The following is a 22,235-nucleotide window of genomic DNA, read 5'->3' as shown; positions in this document are numbered from 1 at the left end:
ATATAGATAGCCATGTCCCTTAATCACATTATTGTGAGTGCCATAATCAAATAAGACAATATCCAGACAACACATTTGATTATGACCTTTATCCTGGGTCTGCACTCTTATGTGATGTGTTTAGGTGGCAGATTGAGCTTTTTTGTATATGAGCTGTATTTATTGTTTGTGAAGGAAGATACATAATGTACTCTTTTTCTGGCGTATACAGATGCAACTTTTTTTAGTCTTCGTAACGGAGATCTCCCAAACCCAATCACGTGCACTGTTCTACTTGTGGAGTATGAAAACGTTTATGTTAATAAGCACCCAAATGATGGAAAATGCAAAGATTTTTGCAAACAAAAATAAAGGCAATTTGTAGAAAATCATAGTAATTTAAGGAATCAGATGGGACTTTAACAAGCAGAAGTCCCTGTAATGTCTTCATGCATTTTTTTTACTGTGTTCCCATACACAGCTTCAGCCACTGGACTTCCCTATTCTTAGAACCTATTGCAACACTTACAGGAAAATATGTGTGACTCAATTCAGCACATAGTAGACCCAAACAATTATACACACTCAATGCATTCACAGTTTCAATTCTTTGGATATGAAACATGGCAGGGATCATTGGGGAATAAATGCCGACTATTCAGAATGACTAGTAATTGAAGGCACTAACAAACGTTCAAAGATAAGTATATAAAACTTAGACAGATAAATTTTAGACAGATGGTTTGGATAAATGTACTGATCTGAAGAGTTTCTAATGACAAACTTCATTTAACAATGACCTGCATTTTTCTCATCCACCAAGATAATGGCTTGTTTCATTTGTATATAGTGGACAAGGTGGAAAATATGGATATATTTTGAGTTGTGGTTTTCTACAGTAGTGCCTTCTATAGAGGATAACCGTAGGAATAGAGAAGTTGTGAACAGTATTGTGCAAGTGACATTTGTTTCAATATGAGTAGATACATTTCCCATTATTGCTATGGACTGGCTTAAAAACAAAGGTCTTCAGAGAGAAGATATTGAGGAACAAATCTAAAAAATATGTAAGTATTTTATACGTTGTAAATTATAGATCTGGACTGATAGATAGAGCAGACTGATAAAGTGGAAGGAGTAATGTGTGTAAAGGTACTTGGACTTTTATTTAGGGTAATATGTATCTCTTCCTCACTTACCTAGATCAGTGAATCATATGGGGAGCAGCAAAATGACTGAGGGGCTATATGTCCTACTCTCTACACTGATGTTTATGGAAGATATTCAAGGTCTGTATACTTTTTTTCTTACATCTAAACATCTAAGCAAGTGGCTTACTAGGCAAACAGACAGCTCTACTAATGTTCCAGATAAAACACAACAATGATAAAGCCTGCTTGGTGCCTTATGTGATCTTTGACGATGGTTCCTCACCCTTTGAGTCGACAATTCCAAGTACGGTATACATGATACCATGAGCTAGTGCCATAAAAACCTCTTTATACCACTAGTATGTCAATTTACCCCTGCAAAAACACAACTAGAAAGTAGTATGCATATAACAAATTCCTGGGCTGCTGCAAACATGCAACTTGCCACTGCTGAACCAATTTAACATAATTTCAATAAAAGGGAGCATCTACTTTGAACACTTTCATTGTGATTCAGTGATTGTCCCTATTTATGAAAAGATAAGCCAAACCCAGTGCCCTGATAATGTATTAGGAAAATGGGTTTCATGAAGCTCTTGAACTTTCTCACTATTGTTTTAAGAAAACAAGACCATTAGAAAGATAACAAAATCGGCGTATTAATTAGGTACAGGCTCTGTATCAAGTGATCTCCAATGCAATATTTTATTTTTCTCTTTTGCATTAATGGATTTGAAAAGTCTTTTTTTATTTATACGGATGAGAATGCATGGTAAAACATCAGTAAGCTTTGCCATCCAGCAGACAAAATGAAACACTAATCTGCTTATCAGTGTGTGTATCAATTCTGCTAGAATTACTTGTCGGGGGAGGGGGTATATTTTTGATGAAAAAAACTTGGCGCAGATGGGACACATAATACACATGTAGCCTATAACCCAGCCACCTAGCTGGTGTTCATTATGGCTTTGGTACCATGCCACATGATGTCAGAAATAAAGGACTGTCACCAATTACATAACTTTCAAATGTATTGAAGCTGAAGACAACTAAATGTTTTTTGTGTAGGATATAGTTGAGAAGGAAGAAGCATGTACGGAAACATATGAGATACTAGCCACTTGTTGCACCCCTACATAAATGTGAAATGGTTTCGCTGCCCCATGTGAAACTCAGTCCTAAGATATGATCTGTCCACAATTTATTCAGCTCTCTATTGTACCTTTTGTTCTTGACTTCTCTCATTCTTTCTCATTGTTCTGGAACTGTCTTGGACCTTCTCCCAAGTGTATAATGGCCTCCCGGGCAGTCATCTAGAGATTCTTAATACTGCTAGATTACGACCTTCTTTCATTATCCTATAGTTGTTTTTTCTCCGTCTGTCTTTATCCATTTGTCTTGCCAATTCAATCAGAATATATTTAGCCAAAAAAGGCTATCTGTAAGCCTTACTATCATTTTTCAATAAGAATTACAGTATTAAAAAATATATATCTTCTGTAATTTGTGTACTTAACATTTTCACACCTAAAGTAACCAATTCTGTTCATACATTGCTGTAATAAGGGTTTATTAAAACCTAATCTGACAGAGAGAGATACCAATCTTACTATATCTTACAGAATAAAAGTACTAACAAGTACAGTATATTAGCAAGAATTCACATAGGATAGTACAGCAGGTTTTAGTGCAATATAGCACACTGGGTACAGTGTCTCGACAGCAATACTTTGGTTAGGCAAATATACAAGTATTCCAGTTTAGCTCAGTGTGCTTTTTCATGCTTTAATGGGACTCAGATACCAAGGTTTTTGAGCAGCTATATATATTACCAAATGGGTATCTATAGGACTTTAACCCTGGATATCAGATGCCTGTAAGTCCAATTTGTTGGGTAGGGATCAGTCTGTTATTTTTATAGTTCAGTCCAAGCAAAATAGCTACATAGAAAAGTACATTTCAAATTCATCCGCGGCTCTGTCCCCCTGACTTACTCCACGTTTACTATGCACTGTGTATGATGCTTGTGTTTGGTAATCAGCATGAAGTAGCAGGTTGAATGGGAGGGGGTGCCTAGTTATGTTTTGAACATATGTGTCCATTTCTTGTATGATTGGATTTTCTACTCCTCAAAGTATTTTGGCGTCTGTTGTGGTGTGAGTGGTGTTCCCTCTTACAAAACCTGTGTAAATTATCTGAAAGGTGTTAATGGTGGATTTAGAGACAATGCACATACTTCCAAATGATGTTAGGGTATTGTAAGGAAGGCCCATGTCTGGAATGGCAAGTTGAAAATAATGGAGCATTGCCATAAAATGTGGTTTGTTATTGGCTAATTGCTCTCAGGACCATGGGGTTAGCCCCATTACACATATAGGTAACCCTATATAGTATGGACGGCTTTAGAACATGTTTATAGGGTCAGAGTGTCATGTGGCCACCCGGTGGATTTTTTTTTCACTGCGGTAAGGCAATGGGTGTATGATGTATTATGTGTATGGGGAAGGCATCCAGTTTGTTATCCAAGTCAAGGTGACTTCCCTGTGTTACAAGCTTAGACATGACAATCTTACCCCCTGTCATGTCTATGTCTGGTATTGCTAAAAACATTGCCATATACAGATTTGTGTGTGCAATGAAGGCAGATGGCATATGTAATGGTACAATTACACCACCCAACCAGGTAAAGTGTGCAACCAACCAACACTCGTTGTGTATGGGTAGGAATTAGTCTCTAGACTCATACCACTTAAAACTTCCCGATAAGGGGTTGAATTGCTGTCTTCAGCATTGATATATTTAAAATATGAAAGTTACCAAATGTCATTGGTTTGAATACAAAATGATGAGCAAAATTTCCCAATTTGTGGTGACAGTTCATGCTCCTATATGGCTAGATTAAAGCTAATCCCATTTGTGAAGAGCTCCCGGCTCTCTATGAATTGTGCAGTGCTGCAGAGTATGACAGCCTTATATTAATAAAAAAATAATAACTATAGTCAACCTGGGATACAATGCACTGGTGCATGGTAGTATAAATACAATGTCATGCAACTTTTGGTTTCTGTCTGCCATCCTTTTCATAAGCATGTATAATGTATGATGGTAGCGTGTCCAATTAGTGCCAAGACTATAGGAGAATCTGATAACACACTCAATGTAATGTTGCAGTAAGTCTTATTTATTGTTTTCAGTGAGAAAGGCCTGCACCCATTGACAGGCTCTAAAAAAAAACAAACAAAAATAAAATGTTATGACAGTGGAAATTTAGTATTACAAGTTGGAGATACATATTAAATGGTATAAGAAATGAAATATTGCTAGGATAGAATTCTCAAGTGTTATACTGGATTATTTCTTAATTTATTACTCTGCTTCCACAGGCTCTGCCTTGCTGGACTCTCTTGACTGTGTCAATGACTTCAGAACACATTGGAGCTGTCAGTGGAATGAAAGCTCAGCTGCTCACACCATATTTCCCATGAGCCTTTACCACTGGAGCAGTGTGAAAAGGTATGCATGTACACAGGTCTTCAGGGACTGAACAAGAGGTAAACAGAATCTTAAAACAGAAGTTGAAGAGTAACAACACCATAAATGAGGAGTTGCCATTATGCATAAATGTAAAACAGAACACCAGGCAGCCCAGATTTGAATAATATCTCTGGTGTATGATAAGAAGTCTCAAATGAAATGACAATCCAGGATTTCAGAACATGAAACTTTATTTATAGGAAGATTTTCTCTGGTTGTCCAGCCACCTAATACCCACACTTAACCCACTCAGACATTACTCACTCCAATAGATAGATAGTAAGAGAAAATAAGAGCTTTAAACAATGTATATTAGCAATTGATCCAAGGTCCTCTGTACCAGTAGAAATGTTACGAAATGTGACATCTTGTATACCAAACACGATGGGGGCCCTAACCTGAGACGGAGTTGCCGGTTGAATACAACGTTCTCCATCCACATGACAGACAGTTTCTCCTTCCTACCAGAAAGAGTCATACAGACAGAAGCCAACATCATTCCTGCCAACACGGGTGAGTGGTCAGGGAGGTCAAGTTAGCACCATTGTACAATGTAAGGTAAGACATAACATATTCAGAAATTGAAAAGGTATCAAAGCATCACATATAGAAATGAAATCCATCAAGCTTTTTGCTACTAAGTATATGATATTTTATTCTCATTAAATTACAGAAAATGTATGTGACAAACACAATTTCTACAAAAGGTGTACCGTATTTATCGGCGTATAACACGCACTTTTATATCTAAAAAAATAAGTTTAAACCCTACCTGCGTGTTATACGCCGATAACTTTCTGTGCTGCACGATCTGCAGCCGCGTCTCCCGCACTTCCGGTTCCGGCGAGGGTGCGTGTTATACGCCGCTGAGTGTAATACGCAGGTAAGTACGGTATTTATCTGAAAGCTCTATATGTTGTGAGGTCATCTGCCTTAAGTGCAAAAACTTTGCAGGCCTAATGTGATTTCTGATAACGAACATACCGTATTTGCTCGATTATAAGACGAGGTTTTTTCCAGAGCAAATGCTCTGAAAAATACCCCTCGTCTTATAATCGGGGTCGTCTTCTCAGACCCCCCAAAAAATGTCTGCTGGGGCCATGCTGCTTACCGGTCGCGAGCAGCGTCTCTTCTGTTAGAAGCAGGAGGACAGGAAGCTTGCAGCGTCCTCACAGAGCTCTATCTCCCCCTCCCTCCTCTGGGGGCGGGGCCAGAGAAGTTGCTCTACAGCCGGTCCCCTGCAGAAGTCTTCGAGTGAGAGATCTGCAGTTCAGGTAAGGGGGTGGGGGAGGGTTTTTGGGTAAGTATGTGTGATTAATGTGTGTTTAATGTGTGAAGTATGTGTGATTAATGGAATGAATGAGTATTTAAATGTGTTTGTGTGTGATAGCATGGATGTGTAAGGGGGGTGGGGGTTGTAGCATGGCATAGGGAGGCTGTAATCCCACTACTATCATCCCCAGGTTCCAGCATGTACTGGCTGCCTTGGCTTGATAGGAGCTTGATATATATATCAAACTGCTAACAGCAATCACACTCCTATCAAGCCAAGGCAGCCAGTACATGCTGGGTTAAAAGGCATATCATGGGGCTGAGTGGCATATAGGGGGTTAAAATGCATTTCTGGACCTCCAGAAATGCATTTTAACCCCCTATATGCCACTCAGCCCCATGATATGCCTATATACCTCCAGAAATGCATTTTAACCCCCTATATGCCACTCAGCCCCATGATATGCCTTTTAACCCCCTATATGCCAGAGTGGCATATAGGGGTATAAGGCATATCATGGGGCAGAGTGGCAAATAGGGGGGTATAAAGCATTTCTGGGGGCAGAGTGGCATAACTGGGGGGGGCAGGTTGGCAAATAAAAGGAAATTTAAAAAATATATTTTTCTCAATCATAGCTTTTATTAAACATGAAAAAATAATTTACATGAATTAATATTTACTGGTAAAACTTTTTTCCTATAGGGTCGTCTTATATTCAGGCTTTTTGTTTTTTTCCTAAATTAATATTTTGATTTTGGGGGGTCGTCTTATAATCGGGGTCGTCTTATAATCGAGCAAATACGGTATGTTCAACCCTGGTAACTAGTAAATGTGATACCACCACTAGTTTACCATTTTAAATAATAGTAATACATTTAAAGAAACGAGTAAGGGCTAAGCAAGCTTTGACTGCAAAGTTCATTATATAAACCACTAATACATTAGACCATAACATGATATAAATAGATTACTTTATGTTAAAATGTGACTGTAAACATCTGATGATTTATTAAAGTTGGTAAAAGACCCAAAAGTCTGCAATATGGAAACCTGTTAACAGCTAAGCAGATATTCTAAATACTTATTTCGTTTTTTGGCACTCATTTATAATGTTGTTAATTTGGCATACTCTAATGTAATTTCTGCAGTGAGGACTTTACCACCGGAAGGACTGAAGCTCCATCTATCTAATAATGGGTCTGTCACTCTGGGTTGGAAGAGTCCAGTTCACCTGCACACTCCTTGGTCTCTGCTTTACCAGATATCATACTATAGACATGGCTGGGAAAAGTGGGAGGTACAGTTACTAATAAATAACAAAATAGGACATCATAAATACTGTCTTCAATTAATCCAGACATTTGTGGAGGAATAATGATGGCAAAGAGCAATAACCTGACCACGAGATACTTGAAAATATGAAATTAATCATAGGCAGGAGTAGAGATTACATTTCATATTACATTTATAAAGTACCAGTACACTCTATAGCGCTATTACAATGAGAGGAGTATACAAGTTATATTAAAATAATAATAACAAAAATAATAATAATAAAGGCCATGCCACTGCTATGTCTCTGTAATGCTGACAGAAATTTAGAGCTATTTAGGACAATTAAGCATATTTAAGAGACGTCAGATGGTATCGCAGTTTCCTGTAATTTTTTACCACTTTAACTCCAGTGAAAATCTACCTGTCCATTAGTAATAATTTCACTTTGGATAAGTGAACTACATTGCTGTTGGAAACAAAGCCCCTGGAATTTTTAAGGATACATGACAATCAACCAGATGTTTCACACCCAACCATTCAATAATTACCAACATTAGCTTTGCATACACTGCTGTTAACTCAAAGTATTCTTTTAATTCAAATGCGTAGGCTCTGTGTTTTCTCTCGTTGCCTGTAGCCTGATATAAGACAGGCTAAAGCCTCTGTTTTGCATGTGGACCCTTAAAAACATTAAGGAATCCAGGCGCAAACAATAAAATGTTCTAATTTGAAAGGATTTTTCAGCACTTTCTCACTGTGACTAAATGCATGACTAAATTGCTTTCTTGAGGCCTTCCCACAGGAACACTGGTGGGAGTACAGGGGTCTGGTGACTCCAAAATTATAAAATTACTCAGCAACTTCCTATAGGGGGTGTTTAGAGGTAAATTAACATTACATTCTGGTCCACATGTTGAGTCTCTTCTCATTTTATGTTCAAGGATGCAGCTTCACTTTATGTTGTAGACGAGGTGGAAGTCAGTTTAGAGCCCCAGCTGTTAGTTCCTGGAAGTTCCTACATATTTCGAGTACGGGCTATATATCATGATGGGCAACACCACAAGGGCTTATGGAGCATGTGGAGCAGAGAGCTGACCTGGGACATTCCTAAAGGTACTATGTAAACAGAATATGTATTTAGGGGTATAGGATGACCTAAAATACAATTTATAGAATGTGCAAAATGTTTCTTGAGAGAGTACTGGAGATATTGCAATACTTATTTTTTCACAGGCGACAAGGCAGGCCCCCAAAACTTGCTTTGTGAGTACAATGGCGTGACTGAGATGAGATGCAGTTGGGAGGTAATGGAAGAGGTCACACAATCTGTGTCTTATGCCCTCTATTATATTGAATACCCCAAGGAGGCTGACAGTAAGACCGCTGGACTCCTTAACACCACCTACTCTGCAAGGTGAGTTATTTCATAAGTCTGTCAAAAAGAGTTAGGTTGGTGGTGGCATATGCACAACTGCTAACACAGTTTTGAGAAATTAGCCTCAATCAAGTACAAAAACTACACAATAACCAGTGACTCTACAGGTATTTGATTTATTCAGAAACATTAAAAAGTTATTCTCTTGTGCCTGAAATGTAGGTAGGATAGTCTATGTAGACCCATTGTTTTTGGACTGCAATATTATTGGACTACCTGATATGAATTATTTTGGATTATGGTTGTTATATACGACTACCCATGTTAACCTTTCAACCTCAATGGAAACCTATAATTGACTTAGAGGTGTCAAGCAGTTTTCCATGGCAGTGGTGAAAGAATTCACTGATCCATTGAAGCAAAATACACTATTAACAGGGCAGAGCTAATGATTTTTTTTTAAAATTCATATTTGTTATGTATCCTGTAAAACATATCTTATAAACATATGATATTGCAAATGCGTACATGCAGTTTATACTCCAAGTCTTAATACCTGCCCAAATATTAGTAAGTAGACTTGGGCACCAGGGGGCTCTTCGTGTTCGTCTTCGTGCTCGTCTTCGGGGAAAAAAAAATCTTCGTATTCCGCGAATATTCGCCCGTTCCTGTCTTCTCTTCGGGCGAATATTCGCGGACATTCTTCGTGCTCGTTTAATCTTCGTTTTCTTCCTGGTTGCCTAGCAGGGGTTAATACGGGGTTAATAACACATCACAGCAGCAGCAGCTGCCGTGAAGGTACGTGTGTGCAGCTCTATTGGTCGTTTCGGCAGGGGGCTGGTCTGGCATCAACGAGTGAATTGCAGAACTGCAGAATGCACTTCATTCGTTGATGGCAGGCGAGCCCCCTGCCGAAACGACCAATAGAGTTGCACACACATACCGAGGTGTACTGTCCATAGATGTTTAATAAAAGAATAGGGAATATTTTACATTTTTAAATTGATTTTGGACCACTTTACATGCCTAACATTTGCTACCTATTTACAATGGCATACTTTGCAACAACCCAACTTACTTATTGGACAGGACTGGAAAATAGCAGGACTGTCCACCAAAATCTTGGGTGTGTTGGCAGGTATGCTGATGGAAAAATGTTGGACAAGAACTAAAAAATAGCTTAGGGTTAATGTACGGTTATGTTTAAGATTAGTAGCAGTGCACTGGTTTGGTTAAAGATGGATTATGTCTAAATAATAATAATTTAATTTTAATGTTTTTTTTAAAAAAAAAATAGGGGTTTATTTAAATGTATTTTAAAGTTAGATTTATTATTTAGTACTTGATTATATTTATTAAATGTTTATAGTAGCGTTACCTACCGAGCTATACCTACCTATGTGTATTTGCATTTTGCATACCTAGTTTAGCTAAATTAGATGGGACAGGACTGGAAAAAAGCAGGACTGTCCCTGAAAAAGTTGGGTCTGTTGGCAGGTATGTGGATGGAAAAATGTTATAGGGTGAAGTGTGAGTTATAGTGTTAATGTAATGCTATTAGTGAGTGAAGGCCAGGGCAAATAACAAGGAAAAGGTCCTTGTGTTTTGTGCATTGTAAGTGTGTGTGTATGTGTGTTATGTGTGATGTCACTGTGTGTTATATGTGTTATATGTGTTATTGTGTGTGTTATGTTTGGTTGGTTGTGTATCAGAAGGAAAATAATGAAATGGAAAAGGAAATGGGAAAGGCAAATGAGTGGGCAATTGGCGACCCGCTCACCTGTTTCACCCCAGGGCAAAGCACCCAAACACTGTCAGTCTTAGACGTTTGGCAGCAGACTTCCAGAGCTCAGACACAAGGCCCTAGCGTAAGCTGGCCACTCCGGCGGAGGTAGCAGGCGTTGCCACACCGCAAACAGAGGCAGCCAGGGGGGAGAAACTGCCCTTACCATTAGGGACATTTTGGGCATGACTCTAGCCAGGAAGCGAACTGGCAGAGAAGAGATGCTGGCACCACCACCAGCAGCAGCATTGAAAAATGGGAAAGGCGAATGAGTGGGCAATTGGCGACCCACTCACCTGTTTCACCCCAGGGCAAAGCACCCAAACACTGTCAGTCTTAGACGTTTGGCAGCAGACTTCCAGAGCTCAGACACAAGGCCCTAGCGTAAGCTGGCCACTCCGGCGGAGGTAGCAGGCGTTGCCACACCGCAAACAGAGGCAGCCAGGGGGGAGAAACTGCCCTTACCATTAGGGACATTTTGGGCATGACTCTAGCCAGGAAGCGAACTGGCAGAGAAGAGATGCTGGCACCACCACCAGCAGCAGCATTGAAAACTGAAAAGGCGAATGAGTGGGCAATTGGCGACCCACTCACCTGTTTCACCCCAGGGCAAAGCACCCAAACACTGTCAGTCTTAAACGTTTGGCAGCAGACTTCCAGAGCTCAGACACAAGGCCCTAGCGTAAGCTGGCCACTCCGGCGGAGGTAGCAGGCGTTGCCACACCGCAGACAGAGGCAGCCAGGGGGGAGAAACTGCCCTTACCATTAGGGACATTTGATTCATGACACTAGCCAGGAAGCGAACTGGCATCGAAGAGACACTGGCACCACCACCAGCAGCAGCAGCAGCAGCAGAATTGGGAAAGGCGAATGAGTGGGCAATTGGCGACCCACTCACCTGTTTCACCCCAGGGCAAAGCACCCAAACACTGTCAGTCTTAAACGTTTGGCAGCAGACTTCCAGAGCTCAGACACAAGGCCCTAGCGTAAGCTGGCCACTCCGGCGGAGGTAGCAGGCGTTGCCACACCGCAGACAGAGGCAGCCAGGGGGGAGAAACTGCCCTTACCATTAGGGACATTTGATTCATGACACTAGCCAGGAAGCGAACTGGCAGAGAAGAGACACTGGCACCACCACCAGCAGCAGCAGCAGAATTGGGAAAGGCGAATGAGTGGGCAATTGGCGACCCACTCACCTGTTTCACCCCAGGGCAAAGCACCCAAACACTGTCAGTCTTAGACGTTTGGCAGCAGACTTCCAGAGCTCAGACACAAGGCCCTAGCGTAAGCTGGCCACTCCGGCGGAGGTAGCAGGCGTTGCCACACCGCAGACAGAGGCAGCCAGGGGGGAGAAACTGCCCTTACAATTAGGGACATTTTGGGCATGACTCTAGCCAGGAAGCGAACTGGCAGAGAAGAGATGCTGGCACCACCACCACCACCACCACCACCAGCAGCATTGAAAAATTGGAAAGGCGAATGAGTGGGCAATTGGCGACCCACTCACCTGTTTCACCCCAGGGCAAAGCACCCAAACACTGTCAGTCTTAGACGTTTGGCAGCAGACTTCCAGAGCTCAGACACTAGGCCCTAGCGTAAGCTGGCCACTCCGGCGGAGGTAGCAGGCGTTGCCACACCGCAGACAGAGGCAGCCAGGGGGGAGAAACTGCCCTTACCATTAGGGACATTTGATTCATGACACTAGCCAGGAAGCGAACTGGCATCGAAGAGACACTGGCACCACCACCAGCAGCAGCAGCAGCAGCAGAATTGGGAAAGGCGAATGAGTGGGCAATTGGCGACCCACTCACCTGTTTCACCCCAGGGCAAAGCACCCAAACACTGTCAGTCTTAAACGTTTGGCAGCAGACTTCCAGAGCTCAGACACAAGGCCCTAGCGTAAGCTGGCCACTCCGGCGGAGGTAGCAGGCGTTGCCACACCGCAGACAGAGGCAGCCAGGGGGGAGAAACTGCCCTTACCATTAGGGACATTTGATTCATGACACTAGCCAGGAAGCGAACTGGCAGAGAAGAGACACTGGCACCACCACCAGCAGCAGCAGCAGCAGCAGAATTGGGAAAGGCGAATGAGTGGGCAATTGGCGACCCACTCACCTGTTTCACCCCAGGGCAAAGCACCCAAACACTGTCAGTCTTAGACGTTTGGCAGCAGACTTCCAGAGCTCAGACACTAGGCCCTAGCGTAAGCTGGCCACTCCGGCGGAGGTAGCAGGCGTTGCCACACCGCAGACAGAGGCAGCCAGGGGGGAGAAACTGCCCTTACCATTAGGGACATTTGATTCATGACACTAGCCAGGAAGCGAACTGGCATCGAAGAGACACTGGCACCACCACCAGCAGCAGCAGCAGCAGCAGAATTGGGAAAGGCGAATGAGTGGGCAATTGGCGACCCACTCACCTGTTTCACCCCAGGGCAAAGCACCCAAACACTGTCAGTCTTAGACGTTTGGCAGCAGACTTCCAGAGCTCAGACACTAGGCCCTAGCGTAAGCTGGCCACTCCGGCGGAGGTAGCAGGCGTTGCCACACCGCAGACAGAGGCAGCCAGGGGGGAGAAACTGCCCTTACCATTAGGGACATTTGATTCATGACACTAGCCAGGAAGCGAACTGGCATCGAAGAGACACTGGCACCACCAGCAGCAGCAGCAGCAGCAGAATTGGGAAAGGCGAATGAGTGGGCAATTGGCGACCCACTCACCTGTTTCACCCCAGGGCAAAGCACCCAAACACTGTCAGTCTTAGACGTTTGGCAGCAGACTTCCAGAGCTCAGACACTAGGCCCTAGCGTAAGCTGGCCACTCCGGCGGAGGTAGCAGGCGTTGCCACACCGCAGACAGAGGCAGCCAGGGGGGAGAAACTGCCCTTACCATTAGGGACATTTGATTCATGACACTAGCCAGGAAGCGAACTGGCATCGAAGAGACACTGGCACCACCAGCAGCAGCAGCAGCAGCAGAATTGGGAAAGGCGAATGAGTGGGCAATTGGCGACCCACTCACCTGTTTCACCCCAGGGCAAAGCACCCAAACACTGTCAGTCTTAGACGTTTGGCAGCAGACTTCCAGAGCTCAGACACTAGGCCCTAGCGTAAGCTGGCCACTCCGGCGGAGGTAGCAGGCGTTGCCACACCGCAGACAGACGCAGCCAGAGGGGAGAAACTGCCCTTACCACTAGGGACATTTTGGGCATGACTCTAGCCAGGAAGCGAACTGGCAGAGAAGAGATGCTGGCACCACCACCAGCAGCAGCATTGAAAAGGCGAATGAGTGGGCAATTGGCGACCCACTCACCTGTTTCACCCCAGGGCAAAGCATCCAAACACTGTCAGTCCTTGGCGTTTGGGAGCGGACTTCCAGAGCTCAGACACAAGGCCCTAGCGTAAGCTGGCCACTCCGGCGGAGGTAGCAGGCGTTGCCACACCGCAAACAGAGGCAGCCAGGGGGGAGAAACTGCCCTTACCATAAGGGACAATTAAGGCATGACACTAGCCAGGAAGCGAACTGGCAGAGAAGAGATGCTGGCACCACCAGCAGCAGCAGCAGCAGCAGCAGCAGCAGCATTGGAAAAGGCAAATGAGTGGGCAATTGACAACCCGCTCACCTGTTTCACCCCAGGGCAAAGCATCCAAAGACTGTCAGTCCTTGGCGTTTGGGAGCGGACTTCCAGAGCTCAGACACAAGGCCCTAGCGTAAGCTGGCTACATTGGCGGAGGTAGCAGGCGTTGCCACACCGCAGCAAGTGCAACCAGGGGGGAGAAACTGCCCTTACCATAAGGGACATTTGAGGCATGACACTAGCCAGGAAGCGAACTGGCAGAGAAGAGACACTGGCACCACCACCAGCAGCAGCATTGGAAAAGGCGAATGAGTGGGCAATTGACGACCCGCTCACCTGTTTCACCCCAGGGCAAAGCATCCAAACACTGTCAGTCCTTGGCGTTTGGGAGCGGACTTCCAGAACTCAGACACAAGGCCCTAGCGTAAGCTGGCTACATTGGCGGAGGTAGCAGGCGTTGCCACACCGCAGCAAGTGCAACCAGGGGGGAGAAACTGCCCTTACCATAAGGGACATTTGAGGCATGACACTAGCCAGGAAGCGAACTGGCATCGAAGAGACACTGGCACCACCACCAGCAGCAGCAGCAGCAGCAGAATTGGAAAAGGCGAATGAGTGGGCAATTGACGACCCGCTCACCTGTTTCACCCCAGGGCAAAGCATCCAAAGACTGTCAGTCCTTGGCGTTTGGGAGCGGACTTCCAGAACTCAGACACAAGGCCCTAGCGTAAGCTGGCTACACCGGCGGAGGTAGCAGGCGTTGCCACACCGCAGCAAGTGCAACCAGGGGGGAGAAACTACCCTCACCATCAGGGACATTCGAGGCATGACACTAGCCAGGAAGCGAACTGGCATTGAAGAGAGACACTGGCACCACCACCAGCAGCAGCAGAATTGGGAAAGGCGAATGAGTGGGCAATTGACGACCCGCTCACCTGTTTCACCCCAGGGCAAAGCATCCAAACACTGTCAGTCCTTGGCATTTGGGAGCGGACTTCCAGAGCTCAGACACAAGGCCCTAGCGTAAGCTGGCTACATTGGCGGAGGTAGCAGGCGTTGCCACACCGCAGCAAGTGCAACCAGGGGGGAGAAACTACCCTCACCATCAGGGACATTCGAGGCATGACACTAGCCAGGAAGCGAACTGGCATTGAAGAGAGACACTGGCACCACCACCAGCAGCAGCAGAATTGGGAAAGGCGAATGAGTGGGCAATTGACGACCCGCTCACCTGTTTCACCCCAGGGCAAAGCATCCAAGCACTGTCAGTCCTTGGCGTTTGGGAGCAGACCTACAGAACTCAGACACAAGGCCCTAGCATAAGCTAGCTACACCGGCGGAGGTAGCAGGCGTTGCCACACCGCAGCAAGTGCAACCAGGGGGGAGAAACTACCCTTTCCATTAGGGACATCTGAGGCATGATTTCAGCCAGGAAGCGAACTGGCAAAAGATACTGGCACCACCACCAGCAGCAGCGTTGGAAACGGAAAAAGGTGAATGAGTGGGCAATTGACGACCCACTCACCTGTTTCACCCCAGGGCAAAGCATCCAAAGACTGTCAGTCCTAGGCGTTTGGGAGCGGACTTACAGAGCTCAGACACTAGGCCCTAGCGTAAATTGGCTACACCAGCGGAGGTAGCAGGCATTGCCACACCGCAGCAAGTGCAACCAGGGGGAGAAACTACCTTAAACATTAGAGAGAAAAAATTTAACTTTCCAAGCTAAGAGCTGGGTAACCCAATTTGGGCAGATTGAATTTAAGAAAGGCAATCTGCTCCATGAGATGAGGTGCCATGCGTGAGCGCTGTGGACTCAGTATGTTTCCAGTCATAGAAAACACGCGCTCACTTTGAACAGTGGTTGGCGGACATGATAGAAGCTGCTGCGCAACCCATGAGAGTGCAGGCCACACACTCTTCTTTTCATCCCAGTAGCTAAGAGGATCAACATTAGGAGCAGAAGGAACTTCACAGAGGTAAAGTTTGACCATTTCAGCAGCACTACTCTCCTTTCTGCTGCTAGCTCTGTCAGATGGTCCAACTATACTGCCAAGTGCCTCTTCCCAAAACGCAGCTGCTCCACTCAGCTGTGTTGTGCTGCTTGTGGCACTGCTGCTGATGCTGCTGCTAGGGGTAGCAGACCACATCATCTCTTCCTCCTCCTGCACCTCACCCTCCTCGGACAGCATTCCCATTTTACGCTGCCAGTCACGCACCTTGTTGACCAATTGCTCCCGGTAGCTACTGAGAACATTGAATTTCAAAGCTAGCTTTCCCTTAATTCTTGGATCACAAAGGCACGCTAGCATCATTTCGGGACTCTCTTCCATTCGCTTGCGAAGGTGTACTTTTAGCAGATCCTTCAGCTTCCTGACTATGGCTGCTACGTCAGGATGTAGAGTGCCACCTTGAACAGCCTCACGGTTTCCAAGGAACACATCCATCTTGCTGCCTAGATGGGAGAACACTGGGATTACCTGGGCCAGACTGGCAGTGTTTGAGCTTAAATTTTCTGTGGCATCCCTGAATGGTTTAAGGACTGCCACTAGCTGGGCGATCACTGTCCAATCCTCCCTATTCAATGGAGAGGTAATCCCTATATTGTGCTCTGAGGCAAGATTATGGATTGCCCTCTGCTGCTCCAAAATCCTCTCTAGCATGTCTAACGTGGAGTTCCACCGTGTACTGACATCCTGACGTAGGCAGTGTACGGGAAGACCTGACCTCTCTTGCTCTTCCCTCAAAAGTTGGCTAGCCTTAACACTATGGTGAAAGTGCCCAGCGATCTTTCTGCAGCGGGACAGAACTACTGCTGCCACATTAGTTCCTTCTGACATTGCTGCCTTCACTACAAGATGGATGATGTGGGCTGCACAGCGCACACCAACAATATGACCATCTCGCAGCGCTTTCACCATATTGGCACCTCCGTCAGTTACCACAAAACCAACTTCAACATTGGTGCCCGCCTCTGCTCCCACCCAAAGGCTAAACATTTTCCTAATCGCATGCAGAATATTTTGGGAAGTGTGCTTTTCATCCATCACTTCTGCATGGAGAAGGAATGATCGGTAGCCTGCTGCAGCAACTTCCTTAGACACACCGGGCTGCCACCAGTGTGCTGTCAAAGAAAGAAAGGCATGCTGGGCGCTAGGTGCACTCCACAAATCTGTAGTGAAATGAACACACTGACCAGCAGCCTTGGAAAGCTCCTCTTTCACTGCTGCAACACAGGACCGATACAGCGAGGGGACAATGTTCCTGCTGAAAGTGGAACGTGACGGAACTGTGTATTGTGGAGCCACAGCCGCCATCAATTGTTTGAAAGGCTCCCCTTCAATCATGGAGAAGGATGCCCCTCCAACAGCAATGAACTGACCAATAAGTCGCGTTACTTTATTGGCCTGCTGTTTGGGCATCGTTCTCTTGGAGTGGAATGCCCCAAATTCTTCCAGGGTGGGCTGGGCATGCAGTGCTCCAACCTGCCTTGGTCTCTGGCTGCCAGCACTAGTTGCTGCTGCTGCTGCTGCTGCTGCTGCTATTGGCTCAGAAGAAGAAGCTGTTGGGGTTTTTCCACGGCCACCAGCTATGCTGCCTGCACTAAGTTTTACCTCTGCATCTTTCCCCAATAGCACAGCGTTGTGTTGAGTGCTGAGGTGATGCTTCATGCTAGCACTGGTAAAATGGCCAGACACTTTCCCTCTGCTTATTAGCTTCCCACAATGTTTGCACTTTCCATAGCGCCCTTCTTCAACATTTTCAAAGTGCTCCCAAATTGGGGCGCGCATAGCCTTGGAGTGTGCCTTGGGTGCTGCTCTTACTGCTCGGGGTGGATGAACAGAGGCAGAACTAGTGGTGGTGGGACTGGTGGTAACAGTACTGGCCATAGTGGGACTGCTAATTGCTTTAGATTTGCTAGGTTTTGCTGCTGCTGCTGGTGGTGGTGATGGTGATGATCGTAGCGGAGAAGGTGGAGGCTCAGGGGAAAATTGTGCACTAGTCATTTGGACACTGCTCCCTGAGGAATCTGATTCCTGACCACTCATCTCCTCTACTTCCTCTGGCTCATAGTCTAGCTCTTCATTAGCCAGATCGAATGGAATTCCTGCTAGGCTGGAGCTAAGACTGATATCGTCGTGAGACTCGTGACTAGTAGTAGTGCGAGCAGGAAGAATAGACTCTGCACTTGGCCTCTCAGTCTCAGGCTCCTCTGCTACCTCGCTAGGTGGAGTTCCACTATGTGTAGCCCTCTCTCTAACTGTCTTTACAAAAATTTTGTAAGGACTTGGTGGCTTGCTAGAGGTACTAGGAGGACATGGCGTGGCGGTACCAGTGGGAACAGTAGGCGCAGCACTAGTGGTGGTAGAGGCGGTAGAGGTGGGGGTGGTGGTGGTGGTTTTCCCTACAAAGGAATGAGATCGCTTTGGTTTGGGACCCCTCTGAGTCTTGCTGCTAATTTGGCTCTGCTTGGTACCTTGCATGCTGCTGGTGGATGGGGAAGATGCTGCTTGGGGCAAAAGGCACTTCTTTTTAGTCACTGGGCTGGTACTACTTGTGCTACCCTTTAACTTTGAACGTGCTTCTGGTGCTTTAGGCTTTCCGTAAAAAACCATAGAGCTTGTGGGCCTAGCCGCACTACTACTGCCTGCTTTTGGTGCCTTTCCTTTACTTGATGATCCTTCAAGCAATGCTTCCCCAAATGATAAGCGAGAGCTTGGCCTACTTGGCCGACTAGACTGACGCAAAGGCTGCATCTTAGAACTGGTGGTGGTGCTGGTGGTGGTGCTGGTGGTGGTGGTGGTGGTGGTAGATGGAGCTTGTCCCTCCTTAGTCCCAAAAGGAGGATCCATTTCAAATTTTGTGTTGTGTGTGTAGTGTAGTGTAGTGTAGTGTAGTGTAGTGTTTAAAAAACTATAAAAAAAAAATAAAAAAATAAAAATAAAAAAAAGGAAAAACGAATTAAAGACAAAAAAATTAGAGGAAGTTCTCTTCAGTGCTACTGCTTAAAAAGTAAAACTATGCACTACTGCACTGTGCTGTGTGCAATCTGCCAAAATCCTAAAGTTATTTAAATTATTAACTCAAGATTAACTATTTAATAACTAGCAGTATTTTATTTTTAATTTGAATTTACACGGGCCTAAGAGCTTAGCCTACTACTATGCTAGCCTAAAGCTATATTTCCTTACTATAAGTCTACCTCTAGGCAGACGCTCTCAAACCCACTAAGCTAAAGTGAGGTTAAATCAGATTCAGTATATGATTTATTAATTAATATTAAGTTATATAATATTAATAGATTAGAACTAATTTACTTATATATTATGTATTATAGATAGAAGAATATAGATTATGAATTAGAATTTAGAATTAGAATTACTTATATTATAGATTATGAATTAGAATATTATTATTTATAATATATTATAGATTAAGATTAAAGAAGATTAGAATTATTTTAGTACTACAGCTAGTAGCTTGAAGCTTTGCTTAGTACAGCTCGTCACAGTCAATTTTTCTTGAAAAGAATTAGAAATAAAATAAAATGTCACAGCAAAACAGTTATCTTCACTGCTTGCTGCACTCACTAGCCCAACAAGTTCACTTCACTGATGGACTGAGGTGAGCAAAACACTAAGGGTACTTTTAATAAAATTGAAATAAAATGTAAAATAAATGAGAAAATCTTTGCAAAACAGTTAACGTCACTGCTTGCTGATCAAAAAAAAACACAGCACTTATGCGGCTGCACTCACTAGCCCAACAAGTTCACTTCACTGATGGACTGAGGTGAGCAAAACAAATGAAATAAAATGAAAGATTAATTAAGAAAAATTGACTTGGTCTCTTACTGTTGCTAAAACAAAGCACAAACTATAGAGCTGCAGCACCAGTACTAATAAGATTAGCTGAACTATACGCTAGTAGTAATTAATTAATATTATTACTTTTATTTATAGCTAATTTAATTAACTATTAAGATAAGAAAGAATTAGAGAATTATTGATATTACTGATTTTAGATTAGACACTAGTAGATGTTCTGAATGTCTACAGTACACTCTACACTAGTATACTATTACTAACTATAACTGACAAATATATATATTTTATAATGAATTCAATTATTAATTATATTAATTAATATTACTGATTTTAAATTAGACACTAGTAGATGAATGTCTACAGTACACTCTACACTAGTATACTATAGTATATATATATATATGACTGACAAATATATATATATATATAATATTATAATGAACTATTAAATTATAGATTCTATTAAATTGTAATTTATAAATTCTATTTAATTTATTTAAGCAGGACAGGCAATAGGCACTAGTGCCAGCCCAGGGCAAGGGCACCCCAGTGCCACTGAGGCACTGGGTGCACTGTCAACTCAACAGCACTTACACTAAAGTTGATGACAAATTAATTTTAAAAAAATTAAATTAATCAAATTATTATTATTAAATATATTAATTAAGTAGCACTGAAGTGAGGATGAAGTACACAGTGAGAAATGGCAGGCTAAGGCTTACCAGTCTCACACAGAACAGAACAATCTCTCTCTGTAACGCTCGGATGCAGCACAGCAGTGTTGCCAAAGCAGTCACAGCGAAAAATGAATGGATCTCTCAGGCAAGCTCTGGTCTTATAAAGGCGCCTTCAGAATTCAAAAAACAGCAGCACAGGCATTGGACGAGACCCTTAGCGTTACGTCACAAGAGTGAGCTGATTGGACAGACGAGGATCAGCTCACTCCTGTTTGAAATTTTGGCGGTTGCGCGGCAAAAACGAAGACGATCACGAAGAATCTTCGATTCTTCGTGATTGTGAGTCTTCGTCTTCGCCTACGGTTTGCCGGCACTGTATTCTGTTCTACGTTCCTTCGGAACGAACAAAAAAACGGCCTCTTCGTGCTCGTTTTCATGTTCGCCCGAAGACGAATGCACAAGTCTATTAGTAAGATAATAGCAATGACATACTGTATATCTACTTGCATATTCAATGACTTCTCACACATATACCCCAATGTGCTAATATAACTATTCCAACAACATCTTAACCTGAAGGGAGAAGAAATGCATCCCTCAAAAGAGTACTTCTGTGGCTGGAACCTCCTATGTACTCTATAGCTGTACTTTGGAGATACCCCCAAACCAGGCATACAATTCCTTTAACATCCAAGTCAGACCCCATGAGGCTGTAAAGACGTTCACACCATGTAAGAACAGTAAGTGCTTCACGTTTACACTTTTCAAAAGTCCATCCGTTTCATCTGTCTACTCAGTATAACCTTTTCACAGAGATAACACAGATCTTTAGGATGCTGAGCCATACCCTGTTCAAATGACAATATGTAATTTAATATTGTAAAATATACCGTGTTTGCTTGATTATAAGATGACCCTGATTATAAGACAACCCAACAAAATTTCAATGTTAATTTAAGAAAAAATAAAAAAGCCTGAATATAAGCCTGGCTACCCTATAAGAAAAAAGTTTCTTGTTTTTATTTCCTTTTATTTGCCAATCTGCCTCCAGGCTTGCCACTCTGCCCTACAGATATGCCTAATACCTACCTATATGCCACTCTGCCCCCCCAGATATGCCTTATACCCACCTATATGCCACTCTTCCCCCCAGATATGCCTTATACCCCTATATGCCCTTAACAATGCATCCCTAGACTTGTCCCCCTGTGCACTAGATTCCTTGGTGTCTAGTTTGGGCAACGCGGTGCGCGTAGACAACCTCTGCTGCTGCCGGGGATTTCCTCCGGGGCTTCTATGACTGAGCACCGGATAGTCATGTCACGCCGGCGCTCAGTTATAGAAGCCCCAGCAGAAGTGCCGGTTAGCGGCGGAGGTTATCTGTGGGCATCGCGCAGACGTTCACCAGGTGCCAGAGAGGAGGATCCAGGTCCTCTGCAGTGCTGCGGGTGATCCTTCTCTCTGGCAGCTGGTGAACATCTGCGCTCAACCTCCACTTCTGCCTGGCACTTCCGCATTGGACATGGAGCATTGGAAGGTCATGTCATGCTGGCACTCCGTCATAGAAGCCCCGGCAGAAGTGCCGGGCTTTAGCAGAGGTTGTCTGCTGGCTGCCAGACAACTATTTGAGGTCAGATTATAAGACAACCTCGAATCTAAAATGAGTGGTATTTTTCTAAAAAAAACTTGTCTTATATTCAAGCAAATACAGTATCATGGAGTATCATGAGATCTATGGGTACAGCGACTTAAGGACAAAATGTTTGAAATATGAATAACACTATAT

The 22,235-nt window shown here is 44.1% G+C and overlaps 1 protein-coding gene across 1 annotated transcript in view; it reads left to right on the top strand.

The window, feature by feature from the left end:
• The first annotated feature begins 678 nt into the window (after positions 1–678).
• The window catches only part of CSF2RB (colony stimulating factor 2 receptor subunit beta), a 34,998-nt gene continuing 13,441 nt past the window's right edge, over positions 679–22,235 (top strand). Inside the window, exons 1-8 of the mRNA XM_053470288.1 lie at positions 679–1,046; positions 1,183–1,268; positions 4,514–4,643; positions 5,011–5,177; positions 7,086–7,234; positions 8,154–8,325; positions 8,446–8,626; positions 21,029–21,189. Of these exons, the coding sequence (XP_053326263.1) occupies positions 1,196–1,268; positions 4,514–4,643; positions 5,011–5,177; positions 7,086–7,234; positions 8,154–8,325; positions 8,446–8,626; positions 21,029–21,189 (1,033 nt within the window). The 5' untranslated portion in view covers positions 679–1,046; positions 1,183–1,195. The remainder of the gene's footprint in view (positions 1,047–1,182; positions 1,269–4,513; positions 4,644–5,010; positions 5,178–7,085; positions 7,235–8,153; positions 8,326–8,445; positions 8,627–21,028; positions 21,190–22,235) is intronic.

The sequence above is a fragment of the Spea bombifrons genome, chromosome 6 (assembly GCF_027358695.1).
Source record: "Spea bombifrons isolate aSpeBom1 chromosome 6, aSpeBom1.2.pri, whole genome shotgun sequence".
Classification (NCBI taxonomy): Eukaryota; Metazoa; Chordata; class Amphibia; order Anura; family Pelobatidae; genus Spea; species Spea bombifrons.
Note: the sequence above shows the minus strand (reverse complement) of the source record. Positions and strands in the feature narration are given on the sequence as shown.